Source organism: Talpa europaea (assembly GCF_964194135.1).
Source record: "Talpa europaea genome assembly, chromosome: 1".
Lineage (NCBI taxonomy): Eukaryota > Metazoa > Chordata > Mammalia > Eulipotyphla > Talpidae > Talpa > Talpa europaea.
Genome location: NC_140073.1, coordinates 7,983,541 through 7,999,670, shown reverse-complemented (window position 1 = coordinate 7,999,670; position 16,130 = coordinate 7,983,541). Strand labels below are relative to the sequence as shown.

General features: G+C 40.0%; 1 protein-coding gene across 1 annotated transcript; it reads right to left on the bottom strand.

The window, feature by feature from the left end:
• Window positions 1-7,886: 7,886 nt before the first annotated feature.
• LOC311171885 (olfactory receptor 5A1-like) lies at window positions 7,887-8,884 on the bottom strand (the record flags this gene model as incomplete). The annotated part of the gene is made up of 1 exon (XM_084234915.1): window positions 7,887-8,884. The coding sequence occupies one exon, from the start codon at window positions 8,882-8,884 to the stop codon at window positions 7,940-7,942; it is 945 nt and encodes a 314-aa protein (XP_084091041.1). The 3' UTR covers window positions 7,887-7,939.
• Window positions 8,885-16,130: the final 7,246 nt, after the last annotated feature.

The window sequence follows — 16,130 nt, the reverse complement described above, 5'->3', positions numbered from 1 at the left end:
TTGTTAAAATTTGGAAAGCTAAATGAAAAAATCTGAATATACTCACTCTCATGATGAATTTTTGAATGGGTTATATTTCCCAAGAAATTGTAAAGAAGGAATGTAGACTATATAAATATTCAATGGCGGTTTCACTGTGAGGACCTAGCCATCAAAACCCTACCCATTTTTACATTCTTAGGATGCAGTGAGTTCAGTTGTTTGCACAGACAAAAAATCAATTTATGAAAAGTCAAGATGTGTGGAATGAAAAATACCGATGAGATATGAGAAAATTAGATAAGATGGTAAACCACATACTGCCAATATTTACAGTGGGGCCCGTCAAGAATCAGTGTTCACCCTTGCTATTGTCTTCAAATCCTAAGGACCTCCAAAGATAAGAATAGAGTTAGAGTTTAAGAATTCAAAACCCAATGGCAATGCACATGAGCTTTGGAATATCTATTATGTAGGACAGGTTTGGTTCTTGCTACACAGAACTGAAGCCATGTATTTAAAGGGAAATCAAGTCAATATCATTATTTTAGAACAGATTCCTTAAGGGGATAACAAATGAGTAGATCCTTGGGATGGATAAGTCTGGAAAGTATAGACAATGCAGCTTGGAACATAGGGATTTCACTGAAATTCAGTACATCACTGTTTTTGTTCAGCACTCAATTATTAAAGTTTGCAGCATTTCCATATTTACAGAAACCATCTCATTAGATTCTAGATGACATATTATTCCCAGTCATACATAGAAACCAGAATGTGGCAGAGCACAATATCGAGTCCTTTAGAATTGCAGAACTACATCTCAACAACAGCCCTCTCCCAAGAGTAATAATTGCCATTAATCTTGTCTCTGAGTTCAGGAAATTTCGATAATGGGGAACAGTTCCATGAGAAGACACCACTGTGGAGGGGATGGAAGGGAGGGAGAGGGCAGTGATGAAGATTAACAGTGACTAAGTGTCACACTCCTTGCTCCCCACAGCTCCTGCTAGGAGGCTTACACAGCCGTGGAGACAGCACAAAATCCTCTCTTATTTCTAAATCTTGCTTCTCACCTTGACCAAGATCCCTCAGGAATACACACTTCTTGCCAAACTGAAATGGCGTCTTTCTTCCCTGAAAAATGTTCCAGGATGGATCTGGTTGACTCCAAATTGGGAGCTGTGAGCCATGAAACAGGGTGTTCACTGACAGCAAGAGAGATGCCCACAAGTGGGAAGTCCTCTAACATTTATTATCGAGGGCAGCAGAGTGAGGGGGAAGGACAATTAGATGGAGGGAACCTCCAGGCACCTGCTCTCTGGGGTCATGTTGCCATGGCGCTTTGGTCACAACTAATCTGCCCCATTTTTCCAGTTCCCTCCTGGTCCTTTCTTCCCTGTATCACTGGCATAGTCTTATGGTTATAGGTTTGTGTGTGTGTTTTTTTTTTAAATACATTGGAGTCATTAAAAATTGAAAGGTCTTGGAATAGTTCCATACATACATTTAATATCCAGGTAGTTAGTTCAAACAGAGGAACTACAGATTTTGCCCAAGATGACACAGCACTAGATAAACAACTTAATAACAGTAAATTTACTATGTGGACGCTTCTTGCTGAACAAGCATTCACAATTTAAATATACCAATACATACATTTTATCATTTCCCTGATGAGAATTTATTATCATAACAGCCCTGAGAATAATAACTTGAGGCAAGAAAGAATGCCATAAAACTACTTTAAGAAAGGTCACCGATTCTCAAGGTAACAATCACGGGCAATGGTGTCCGTCAATTGAGGTTGGATATGACTCGTCCCTTTACTGGTTGTGTGACCTGAGCAAATCAGTCTCTCAAGTCTTTGTTTATCACCTATGAAAGAGATGCAGTCACAGTTACTTCATAGAGTCACACTTCAAGAAGAGACTCCAATTAGTAATGTCTGAATAGTACTACTCAGTTGTGTATTACACCGGATGCCTTCTCTTAATAGAAGCTGTTATTCATGCATTCTGATACAGTTCGTTCCAAATAATGCTGCATTACTAATTCTTCATTAAAACATCTACTGTGATCATTGGCACAAACCATTATTTTTAGGTTGTTTTTGAAATGGAGCTCATCTACATGATGTGATTAGTTTTCCACATGTTTTGCATGTTCTACTTCAGCCAATCTTACTCCTGGGGAGAAAGTCATGGATGGTGCAATAATTGCATTAGTTGATATAAAACCTACTAATATGTTAGTTTGTATAGCCCCCCAAAAGAACTATAACTTGACCTTTAATGAACATATTCTTTATATAAGAATAAGATTGTTTTTTTTTTTTTTTTTTTTTTTTTCTAGAGGCATGTCTTATTTATTTATTTATTATTTGTTTGTTTGTTTGGTTTATACATGCACTGGGTACAGTCAGAAGCGTGGGAGGGTGAGAGAATTCACCAGAGCCAGAGCGGGGAGCAGAGCAGGCAGAAGGACCGAAGTACACTGCTGAGGGGAGCAGCGGGCGGCAGGAGAGGTCTGCACACCATGTGGGACCCTCCTCCGGTGGCCGGGGAGCAGCCGGGGATCGAACCGGCGCCGCAGAGGCCGCAGGTAGCTTCGCAACCCAGCGCTCAACCGCTGCGCCACCGGGGAGGCCCAGAATAAGATTGTTTTATTTTATAACATCTTTCATTGTGTTAATATTGGTTGACATTATTGTTTAAATTAAGGGAGCATCGAATCCCCCTCATCAGGTGTTGCTGCCACAGCTCACTCACCTCCAGAGACCCATAGTCCACCTCAAAGACCTTTATGTTCCCTCCTATTCTGTTCTTTTCTCTCTCCTTCTCCCTTTCCCAATACGTCTCATTGCCCCCCTCCCATGACAAGCTTTCAAGGTAACTGGATATTTTTTATAATAAATTTTATTTTTATATTCCCCATACAATTGCAACCCCCCCATTCTGACCCCAATCCCTCCCCTCCCGCCACCCACCCCCCAAAAAGTGTCACCTCTGGTTCATAGTTTTTTGTTGATTTTGATTTTCACTTTCTTATAGTTATTCATTTTCCTGGTCCCTTATTTAAGTTTTCTAGATTCCTGCTATAAGTGAGACCATCCGGTATTTTGCTTTATCTTTTTGGTTTATTTCGCTGAGCATAATCCCTTCAGTGCCATCCATGTTGCTGTAAATTGCATGTGTTTATCTTTTTTGAATGCTGAGTAATATTCCATGGTGTATATGTACCACATCTTCTTGATCCAGTCATCTATTTTTGGGCATTTGGGCTGTTTCCAAAGCTTAGCTATTATAAACAGTGCTGCTATAAACATAGGGGTGCAGGTGTTCTTTGGAATGGATGTTTCTGTGTCCTTTGGGTAAATACCTAGGAGTGGAATTGCTGGATCCTATGGAAGCTCTATGTTTAGTAGGTCCAGAAATCTCCACACAGCTCTCCATAGTGGTTGGACCAGTTTGCACTCCCACCAACAGTGCAGGAGAGTTCCTTTTTCTCCACACCCTCGCCAACATTTGTTGTTGCTAGTTTTTTTAATATGTGCCATTCTCACTGGTGTAAGATGGTATCTCATGGGAGTTTTGATTTGCATTTCCCTGAATACAAGTGATGTTGAACATTTTTTCATATGCCTGTTGGCCATTTGCATTTCCTCTTCAGAGAAGTTTCTTTTTAGCTCTTCTGCCCATTTTTTGACTGGGTTATTTTCTTTGTTGTTGTTGAGTCTCATCAGCTCTTTGCAGATTTTTGTGATCAGTCCTTTATCATTAGTGTTGGGTGCAAAAATGTTCTCCCAGTCAGTGGGGTTTCTCTTTGTTTTTGTTATTGTCTCTTTTGCTGTGCAGAAGCTCTTTAATTTGATGTAGTCCCAGCTGTTTATCTTTGCCTTCACTATCACTGCTTTGGGTGATGTATCTGTAAAGATGTCTTTGATGTGCAAATCACGTAGTGTTTCGCCTATATTTCCTTCTATATATTTTATGGTTTCAGGTCTTATGTCTAGTTCTTTAATCCATTTTGAGTTGATTTTTGTGTATGGTGTGAGGTAGTGGTCAAGCTTCATTCTTTTGCATGTAGTGACCCTTAACTGGATATTTTTTAAGATAAATATAAAGACCCTGGCCTGCCCTGTGTGTATATTGGTGTAGGTAGAGGGAGAGCCAAGCAGTCACACAAAGAGTGGCAACCACTGATGAGAGTGCCCATCAACACACACACAACATCAGAGTACACGCCTAACCCAGAGTGGCAGCACTGACCCCACCCAGCAATGCGAGTGTTGGTGCACAGGGAAAAGGAGTGCCCAGCAGCCACAGATAGCAGTGTCCATGGAGGATAGGGGGAGAGTGCCCATCAGCCCATTCACTGCATCACAGTCCTGGCCTAGCATGATTGAGCCAGACACAGCCCAGCCCTCAGTCCCTACATCCCATTGGAACACCCCAATGTCGTACCCAGTGGCATGCCCTGCACATAGAACAGAAGCAAAAGCAAACACCGGAGAGAAAGTAAAATACAAGTAGTCAAGCACACCCTTTGGGCAACAACACACCACAAAAAGAAACTCAGCCCCAGAAATCAACAACATGGAAGAATTTCTCTGTGTGACAGTTAAAGAATTCAGAATCGCCATAATTTAAAAACTTAAAAGGAAAAGCACAATATGAGAAATACAATCAATGAGCTGAAGGATAGAACTGAATCTTTAAATAACAAAATAAGGGAAATGCAGAATTTTAAAAGATTAATCATGGAGCTAAGGAATTCTGGGTCTTGGAAGAGCAATGAAAACAGAATGGATGAAATGAAGGAAGAATCCATATTCTCAAAGATACAGATAGAAAAAGAACCAAAAAAGTGGAAAGAGAGGAACAAAGGAAAAAGAATGAAGAAACATTTCTAGAACTATCCAACACCATGAGGAAAGAAAATATAACAGTCATAGGAATGATAGAAGGTGAAGAGAAAGACAGAGGGACTAAGAAACTATTCAAGGAAATAATCAAAGAGAATGTCCCAACATGAGGAAATAAACGTAGACATACAGTAAGCTAGAACAACACCAGACTACCATAATGAAAAGAGATCTACAGCACAACACATAATAGTGAAGATCCAAAAGTATAAGACAAAGAAAATGAATGAGCTGACAGGGGAAAGAATCAGATAACCTATAAAGGAAGACCAAAGGCTGACATCAGACTTCTGTGAAGAAACACTATGGGCAAGAAGAGAATGGAACAACATATTAAAAAACTCCCAGACAAAAAATGCCAGGCAAGAATACTTTATTATGCAAAACTCTCCTTCCTCTATAAGGAGAAAATAAGGTCCATCTAAGACAAAGAAAATCTTCAGAAATTCACTTATATTAAACCCTCACTCCAAGAAATATTACAAGAAGACTTAAAATCTAAGCATACAGATGAATGAACTGGGAGAAATGAACAAATTAATGAATGGAATAGATTTACGACCACAGTGACATCTCCATGTGTACTCATGTCTATGAACATGAGTTCCCTCTGCTTCCCTGAGGATTGCCTCCTTGTGCAGTGAAGCTGCAGAGGTGAGAGTAAGGGATTTTTGCTCACTATTATGTCCCAATTACAGTAGACATTCTAAAGCTGCAAAATTTATCTCTTTTTAGCAAGTTACCAGGATTTCTCTAACATCTATGAAATGGAATAATAGAATTGAAAAACAATAATTGCATAAGTTAACATGACTATGCATTACCATATACCAGGCTCTGGGCTAGGTTTCTTCATACCTAGTTCTTAGTTGTTTTGTCATTTTTGAGGAAGATCCAGTCATCTTCTCATTGTAGAGATGAGGACAATATTGGGTTGTTGGAAAAGTCATGATACATTTTTGCATGAAAGACAGAAAAAATACATCATTACTTCTCTGACAACCCTTTGTGTATAAGTGGCTTGTTTAAGGGTACCTATCAACAAAGTGTGCTAGAAATGAGTTTACTAAACAGATTATAAAGAAAAACCAGAATGTTATTTTCATATAATTTTTTTTATTTTTATATTCTCCATACAATTGCGACCCCCTTATTTTGACCCCAATCCCTCCCCTCCAAAACCAGAATGTTTTAACCAGGTTTTGCTTTAGTCTCTATAATCCCAGCAGCCAATGCTTCAAAGTGATCAATTACAAAGCTGTGGTGGTAAGGGACTCCCTATGGTGATGGTTTATGGTTGAACTGGTGGTGGGAATTTTACTAATAATATACCCGAGAGGCGAAAGTATATAAACATATATTGTACAAAATTGAAAAATGATGTAAAATATATATAAATAACTATTTTTTAAACTTTGTACTGTAAACAATTGTTCTATTCAATATTCATTATTTAAAATGCTTATTATCAAACCAATATTAAACTGATATTAAATATAATAATAAAAATAAAATAAGAATTTTAAAAGAATTCAAGAAAGTGCCAATAAACTAAAAAATGAGGGGCCTCCCCAGTGGCGCAGCAGTTGAGCGCAGGGTTATGAAGCTGCCTGCAGCCTCTGCAGCACCGGTTCAATCCCCGGCCACCAGGTGAGGGTCCCACATGGCACACAGACTTCTCCTGCTGCCCGCTGCTCCCCTCAGCAGTGTACTTCATCAGTCGGACTGCTCTGCTCCCTGCTCTGGCTGCGGTGAATTATCTCACCCTCCTGCGCTTCTGACTTGCCCAATGCTTGAATAAATAAATAAATAAATAAATAAATAAATATTTAAAAATAAATAAATAAATAATACCAAAGATGTTGATGAATGGATTGTTGGTCCTGGAAAGAACATAGTGGACCTCAACATGCTGAGAAGTCTACCTGAGACAGGGAGATTAGTTCTCACTTCATGAGTAAACTAAAGAAATCATATTTATGCATGAATTGACATGAAGTCTAAATGTTACACACTTAGTACATGAACTATTGTCTGGAAAATAAAACAGTCATTTAGTCAAATTTCTATAAATTCACTGGTTGGAGTTTTGGTTTCTGTGGCACCCCGAGGGCTGCTGAATCTTCTGCTTCTTGGTCAAACTGAAGGCCCTGGAGACCCAGGAGGCTCAGAGCTTGGGGAACTCAGGAGCTGCCTCTGTAGACACAACATGGCAACCATTATTTCTTAGTCTCAGTCTCCAGGAAGATTTCATGGAACACGAGCTTGTGCACCTGTGCCCAGAAGATGCTGCTTCTGGCTTCTTTCTAGCATCAGAGTGTTTCCCCCAACTTTTCTCTTAAATGAACTCTTCCATGCTCTTGTCTCTTTTTCACAATTCAATTTACAAGGTGACTCAAGAATAAAGTACAGGAAACAAGTGTGCTGGGAATAAAAAGCCGTCTCCTTTTTCTCCTACTCTTTCTCATTTTCCTTCTTCATCTTCTTCATCCTCATCCTCCTATCCTTTTTTCTCTTTCTCACTCCTCAATCTGAGATTAAGTTTACAATGTGTTCATTTTCTCAATTTTTAACTTTCGCTATTTAGTAAATATATTCTTTTACTTCTCAATTGAAATACAAATATATAATATAAGTAAAAGAATTTCAGAGAAGAAAGTACAGTTTGGGTAATAGCTTAGAGTTTTCTCCTTTAGAGAAATATCTATCACAACATCTCAACAACTGAGTTCTCAAACGCAGAGTTTATTTACATGAGAAAATCCGGGAAATGGGCTTTCAAGCAGCCTGCCACGTTGCAGCTGGTGCTCAGAGAGATCCCTGTGTGGATAGCACTAAGGACAAGGGCACCAGGAATCAAGTGTAAGTGTCTGACATTTTCTGCCTAGATAGTCTTGTGACCTACTATAGGACACTCATGTGTTCTTACTACTGTCTGCAATAAGGAGTAGAAATACCTGGTCCCATTTTATTTTGTTTTGTTTTCCTATTTTTTTGCTTTTTTTATTAAGCTTACATTACCAAATATTATTCTTAGTGAGGTAAATGTACTGTCCTCTTCATCACCCTCTTGAGGGCCTCTTTGAACTCCTTGTTCCTAAGGGTATAGATGAAAGGATTTAACATGGGGATAATGATAATATAGAACACAGACAGAAACTTGTTCTGTTTCGTGGAGTTTCCAGAACTAGGATGCATGTACACACCCAGGGCTGTGCCATAGAAGAGGGTCACAACTGCCAGGTGGGAGGCACAGGTGTTGAAGGCCTTGGCGCTACCCCTGACAGAGGATAATTTCAGGATGGAAGCTGCAATGAAACCATATGATAACAAAACTACAACCATAGAACCTCCAGCAACACAAAGAATGATCAGAAAAACTATCATTTGACCAATGAAGGAATTAGAACAAGACAGGCTCATAATTTCATTTATGTTACAAAAGAAGTGGTGGACAACATTTGGCCCACAGTAGTACAACTCAAAGCCAGTGATTGTTTCAATTAAGCTTGAAAGGAAACCACACCCAAGGGCCCCAGCAACCATCTTCCAACAGAGCCCAGGCGCCATGATAGTCGAGTACTGGAGAGGGTTGCCAATGGCTACATATCTGTCATAGGCCATGACAGCCAAGAGGCAACACTCAGTCTCACCCATCCAGGCAGACACAAGCCACTGGGTGGCACAGGCAGTGAAGGAAATCATTTTTTTATCTTTGAAGAGGTCTGCAAGCATCCGTGGGCTGATGGAAGAAGTGTAGCAGATGTCTATAAATGACAGGGCACTGAGGAAAAAGTACATTGGTGTGTGCAGGTGGGAGTCCATCCTGATTAGGGTGATGAGACCCAGGTTGCAGAATAATGTCACAAGGTAGATGACCAGGAAGACTGGAAAGAGACTAAGCTGCAGCTCTTTATCTTCTGAGATTCCCAGGAGCACAAACATGGTCACAGACGTGAGATTTCTGTCCCCTTCCATGGACCCACTTCACACCAACTGCTGAGAAAAGATGAAAGATGACATGGTTTCATTCTCAGAGAACAGAAAAAATTATTTTCATTGTTCTCCTTCATGCAGCTGACTAAATATACAAACATGATTCATTGGTGCTCGGTGAATCTTGTGTGTTTGTATAATCACCAGCCTTAATGATAAGTTAAGTTGTATATTCTTACCATCCTTACAGATTAAGACACAGTAGTGAGGCATCATCAGTACTCTATCCACCAAAAAATATTAATTTCATTTGTGCCACTCAAATTTATAATTACATGGCATTTGGGATTACACCAAATTAGGGTGACACTGTCCAATCTGCACAGGTGAAGATGATTACTTTAACTAGGCAGTCCCGTGTGACCCAGTGCTTGGAGAAGACCTTGCATCATGCGAAGCCTCAGTGTAAAATGAGGAGGTCCAGTAGGTGCATTATCAATCACCTTCAGAATAAACATTCAATTAATCTTTAATAAGGAAGGATTTACCATTTTATAAATGCTCTTTCTTTCACAAAGTCTAGAGGACACAAGAATGATATAATAGGAACTTGGAAAGAGTGACATGCAAGCAGTGCTTAGAAATGGATGTGACTGGACCAAATTTTAACTCTAGGAAGCTGCCCAAGATGATAGATACTACGATTTGAAAGAGCTTCGTGTTCCCTTCCTTGAACCTACACATTTGTCTTCCTTAATACAGATATTTATGACTTAAATATCTGGGAAGGTGACTCTGGCTCTTCTTGGAGTTGGTGATACCTGTGAAAATTGGTTGAAAACTCTGACCCTTCTCCCAGCAAAGCCACCATCAGCCCCTGTGCATGTCTTGCTGGAGTCTCAGTGACCACGGAGTCCACTGTCACTTCCAGGGGTAAGACTCATCCTAAAAAAGACAGTCACTTGAGCTCATAAGTGTTAGGTTGTGTAGACAATGGATATAGAAACTAGGAAAGGGAGGCAGGATCTGGAAGCCTTTTCTCCTTCACTGGAGTCAGTAGAGGAAAATGAAGACTTACATCTCTGAGCCAAATACCATGACACTTGCCGCCCACAGTGAGTGTCTGCCTGATGGGATACAGCTGTCCTTGTCTCCACATGGTCTTTTGTAAGTCTCAGTTGATTCCAGCTGACATATTCTCTTAGTTCCTAGATGGAAAACCATAAAGTAGCAGAGTTAAATATCAAGTACTGGAGAAATTGTAGAACTTGCTCCAAACATCGGCCCTCACCCCAGAGTAATACCTGACATTAATCTTGTCTCTGAGGTCAGGGAATTTCGATAAGGAATTTCTATAGGGTGGGTCAGGAAGACACCATTGTGGCGGGGAGGGAAATAGGGAGAGGGCAGCGCTGAGGAACACAAGTGACCAAGTATCACACTCTTTGCTCCCCACAACTCCTGCTAGGAGGCTTACACGGCTGTGGAGACAGCACACAGTCCTCTTAATTCTAAATCTTGCTTCTCACCTTGACCAAGATCCCTCAGGAATACACTCTTCTTGCTAAATTGAAATAGTGTCTTTCTTTCCTGAAAAAGGATCCAGGATGGACCCGATGTACTCCAGGATGGAAGCTGGGAGCTGGGAGCCATGAAACAGTTTGTTCACTGACAGCAAGAGAGATGCCCCTAAGTGGGGAGTCCTCTAATATTTATAATGGAGGGAAACACAGCAAGGAGGAAAGACAATTAGGTGGAGGGAACCTCCAGGCACCTGCCCCCTGGGATCATGTTCCATGGAGCTTTGGTCACAGTTGATCTGCCCAATCATCCATGTCCCCCTGGGCTCTTTTCCCATAGCCCTGGCTAAGTCTCGTAGTTATAGATTTTGTTTTAACAAACTTAAGAGTATTAGAGCTGAAAAGTCTTAGGAATGGTCCCATGTCATACATTTAATTTCCAGGTAAGTTGAACTGAGGAGCTAGGAATTTGCCCAGGTTGACACAACCACTTCCTAAATAACAATAAATGTGATATGTGGACACTAGCTTACCAAGCACACACATTTTATATATAGTGATACATATATTGTATCATTTCCCTGACCTGAACTGATCATCATAGCAACCCCTGAAGCATACAATACTATTCCCTATTCATGAAAGGAAACTGAGGCAGGATGGAATGCAATAAAACCTATATAAGACAGGGCAGGATGCCCATGGTAACAACCACGGGAAATGGTGTCAGTCAGTCAGGCTGTATCTGGCTCTTCACCCACTGGTTGTGTGACCTGAGCACAGGAGCCCCTCCAAGTCTCAGGCGCTCACCTGCACATGGGCAGGTAGTCAGAGTCACTATATAGAGTAGCCCTTGGTGGAGCGAATCCTGTTAGATATGTCTGTAAAGTTCTTATCAGAGTGTGTATTACAGGGGATGCCTTCTGTTAATAGATGCTGTCATTCACGTGTTCTGATACCAATCATTCCAAACCATGCATATTACTCATTCTTTTAAAACATCTAAATGCCACCAACCTTTCTTGATTCTTTTTGAAATGGAGCTCATCTACCTGTTGTGATTAGGGATACAAGCTAGTTTTAGACAAGGTCCCATTAGAGCCTTGTTCCGCTTCAATCATTCTGCCGGGGAGAAAGTCATAAATGGGGCAATGGATTCATCATTTGATTTTGCACCTGCTAAACTCTAGTTTATATATTCCTCCTAATAAGCACTATAATATAAATGTTCACTAAACACATTCTTTTTTTAGCAATGAGATTTTTCGATTTATATAGATAGATATATTACATCACTGTTCATTTTTTTAATAATAAATTTTATTTTTATATTCCCCATACAATTTCAACCCCCCCCATTTTGACCCCAATCCCTCCCCTCCCACCACCCACCCTCCCAAAAGTGTCTCTGGTTCATAGATTTTTGTTGATTTTGATTTTCACTTTCTTATAGTTATTCATTTTCCTGGTCCCTTATTTAAGTTTTCTAGATTCCTGCTATGAGTGAGACCATCCGGTATTTTTCTTTTTCTTTCGGGCTTATTTCGCTGAGCATGATCCCTTCCAGCGCCATCCATGTTGCTGCAAATGGCATGTGTTTATCTTTTTTGAATGCTGAGTAATATTCCATGGTATATATGTACCACTGTTCATTTTTTTACAATGTTTGCTTTCTTTACTCATGTGTAGTCCTCAGAGAATTCCCACCACCAGTTCACACAATCACCATCACCACAGTCCCTTGTGCTTTTCATACACTCGTTTTGATCCCTCTCTCTCCCCCTCCCCTCCAGAATATCTCTGATTTATAGTTGTCTGGTTTTTTGTTTTGTTGTTTTTTTTATTATTGTTTTCCCCCTGATCCCTTATTTGGTTCCCCTACATTCCTCCTATAAGTGAAACCATCCAATATTTTTCTTTTTCCTTCTCAATTATTTCACGGAGCATAATCTCTTCCAGCTCCATCCATGTTGCTGCGAGTGGCATGAGTTTATCTTTTTTGATTGCTGAATAGTATTCCACTTTGTATAGATACAATGTCTTCATCCAGTCATCTATTTTCTAACATTTGGGTTGTTTCCATATCTTACCTATTGTAAATAATGCTGCAATAAACACAGGGATGCAGGTATCCTTTTCAATTAATGTTTTGTGTCCTTTGGGTAGATCCCTAGGAGTGGAATTGCTCAGTCATATGGTAGTTGCATTATTAGTAGTCTGAGGAAACTCCACACAGCTTTCCATAGTGGTTGGACCAGTTTGCACTCCCACCAACAGTGAAGGAGGGTTCCTTTTTCACAACATCCTCGCCAACATTTGTTGTTGCTAGTTTTTTTAATATGTGCCATTCTTACAGGTGTAAGGTGGTTTCTCATTGTGGTTTTGATTTATAGTTCCCTGATTATGAAGGATGTTGAACATATTTTTCATAAGTCTGTTGGACATATGCATTTTCTTTTCGATGAAGTGTCATTTAAGTTCTTCTGCCCAGTTTTTGACTGGATTGTTTACTTTGCTTTTTTTTTTAGTTGTGTGAGTTCTTTGTATATCTTTATGATAAATCCCTTATCAGTTGCATAGACTGCAAATAAAATTTATCCCTATCAGTAGAATGTCTCTTTGTTTTGGTAAATGTCTCTTGCTGCACAGATTATTAGTTTGATATAATCCTAGCTATTTATCCTAACTTTCACTTTCTTTGCTTTGGGGGGGTGTCTTTAAAGATGTTACTGAGATGTATGACTTGTAGTGTTTTACCTATGTATTCTTCTACATATTTTAAGAACACATCATTTTTATAAGAATAAAATAGTTTGATTTAAATAGCTTTCATTGAGTTAATATTGGTTTACATCACTGTTTGAATTACAGGAGTGTGTACCCCCCTGCAGATTTTGTTGCCACAGCTCACCCACCACCAGAGACCCCATAATACATACCATAGACACTTGCTCCCTCCCTATTATGTTCTCTTCCCTCTCTTGCTCCATTTTTCCAACCACAAATTTGCCCCATTCCACAGTCATCTTTCAAGGCAACTGAACATTTTCTTAAGATAATTGAAAGATGTCCACTAAAGGTCACAATGGCATGCCCCAGCCAAACAATGAAGGCAGTAGGAGCTATTTTTATTCCACAAATCACATTTCATGAGATACATAATGAATTGTAGCTACATTGGGAAAAGCTTGGAAGAACTCTATATCCCCCAATATTTTACAAGTGATATGTGGAGAGTATGTCACCTATCACCTTTACATGTTTATTTAAAAACTAAATCTATGCAACTCTAGACGGTAAAATGTTCCATAAATACAAATGTATTACGGACACTTACGTCATTCACCAATGTCTAAAGAAAATCTTTTTTGTACATTTTTGTAATTTTTTTTGGTTGCTATTGGAAGCTGAGTCTCATGGGACTCCCTAGTCTGATGACTCTGTGATCCTGGATATACTGAAGACCCTGAAACTTCTAAGGGGCTCACATTTCTGGGATTTTGGCTCTACTTCTAGAGACACAACATGGCGGCCATCACTTCTGCCCTCTTATTCAGTTTCTGGAAGCTTCCATGGAACGTGTTCCAACCCATATAAGCTCAGAATTTGACGAATTTAACTCCTTTCTAGCCTCAGAGAATTTCCATAACCTATTTTTTTTTCAGTTCACTTCAAAAGAAGGTTCAAGGAATGAACATTTCTTGGCAGAACAGTAATTTCAAAGTAAGCCTGGAGCAGTCTTTTTGCCTCTCCTCAATTCCTCTTCCCAATGCTCTTCTTTTTTTAAAAAAAAAAATAAATTTTATTTTTATATTCCCCATACAATTGCAACCCCCCCCCATTCTGAGCCCAATCCCTCCCCTCCCGCTCCCCACCCCTCAAAAAGTGTCTCTGGTTCATAGTTTTTTGTTGATTTTGATTTTCACTTTCTTATAGTTATTCATTTTCCTGGTCCCTTATTTAAGTTTTCTAGATTCCTGCTATGAGTGATACCATCCGGTATTTTTCTTTTTCTTTCTGGCTTATTTCGCTGAGCATGATCCCTTCCAGTGCCATCCATGTTGCTGCAAATGGCATGTGTTTATCTTTTTTGAATGCTGAGTAATATTCCATGGTGTATATGTACCACATCTTCTTGATCCAGTCATCTATTTTTGGGCATTTGGGCTGTTTCCAAAGCTTAGCTATTGTAAACAGTGCTGCTATAAACATAGGGGTGCAGGTGTTCTTTGGAATTGATGTTTCTGTGTCCTTTGGGTAAATACCTAGGAGTGGAATTGCTGGGTCATATGGAAGCTCTATGTTTAGTAGGTCCAGAAATCTCCACACAGCTCTCCATAGTGGTTGGACCAGTTTGCACTCCCACCTACAGTGCAGAAGAGTTCCTTTTTCTCCACATCCTCGCCAACATTTGTTGTTGCTAGTTTTTTTAATATTGCCATTCTCACTGGTGTAAGATGGTATCTCATGGTAGTTTTGATTTGCATTTCCCTGATTATAAGTGATGTTGAACATTTCTTCATATGTGTGTGGCCATTTGCATTTCCTGTTCAGAGAAGTTTCTTTTTAGCTCTTCTGCCCATTTTTTGAATGGATTATTTTCTTTGTTGTTGTTGAGTCTCATCAGCTCTTTGCAGATTTTTGTGATCAGTCCATTATCATTAGTGTTGTGTGCAAAAATGTTCTCCCTGTTGGTGGAATTTCTCTTTGTTTTTGTTATTGTCTCTTTTGCTGTGCAGAAGTTCTTTAATTTGATGTAGTCCCAGCTAGGGGTGGAAAAACAGGACCAAATATGAGTTTTATTTTTTCTACTGAATTTTGCTTTCTTTTTTCAGATAACACGCCAAATGTGACACTCAATGAGACAAATGTGTTGTCCTCTTCATCACCCTCCTGAAGGCCTCTTTGATCTCCTTGTTCCTAAGACTATAGATAACGGGATTTAACATGGGGATAATGATAACATGTAACACAGACAGAAACTTGTTCTGTTTCGTGGACTGGCCAGAACTAGGATGCAAGTACACAGTGAGAGCTGGGCCATAGAAAAGAGTCACGACCGCCAGGTGGGAGGCACAGGTGTTGAAGGCCTTGGCGCTACCTTTGACAGAGGATAATTTCAGGATTGAAGGGGCAATGAAACCATACAATAGCAAGCAGCCACACAAAGAGTGGCAACCACTGGTGAGAGTGCCCATCAACACACACAAAACATCAGAGTCCACGCAAAACCCAGAGTGGCAGCACTGACCCCACCCAGCAATGCGAGTGTTGGTGCACAGGGAGAGGGAGTGCCCAGCAGCCACACAGACAGCTGTGTCCATGGAGGAGAAGGGGAGAGTGCCCAACAGCCCATTCACTGCATCACAGTCCTTGCCTAGCATGATTGAGCCAGACACAGCCCAGCCCTCAGTCCCTACATCCCAGTGGAACACCCCAATGACATGCCCAGTGGCATGGTGGCACATAGAACAGAACCAAAAGCAAACACCAGAGAGAAAGAAAAATACAAGTAGTCAAGCACAAACTTTGATCAACCACACACCATAAAAAGAAACTCAGCCCCAGAAATCAACTACATGGTACAATTTCTCTGTGCGACTGTTAAAGAATTCAGAATCGCCATAATTTAAAAACTTAAAGAAAAGGAAAAGCACAATATGAGAAATACAATCAATGAGCTGAAGGATAGAACTGAATCTTTAAATTAGAAAATAAGGGAAATGCAGAATGTTAAAAGATTAATCATGGAGCTAAGAAATTCTGGG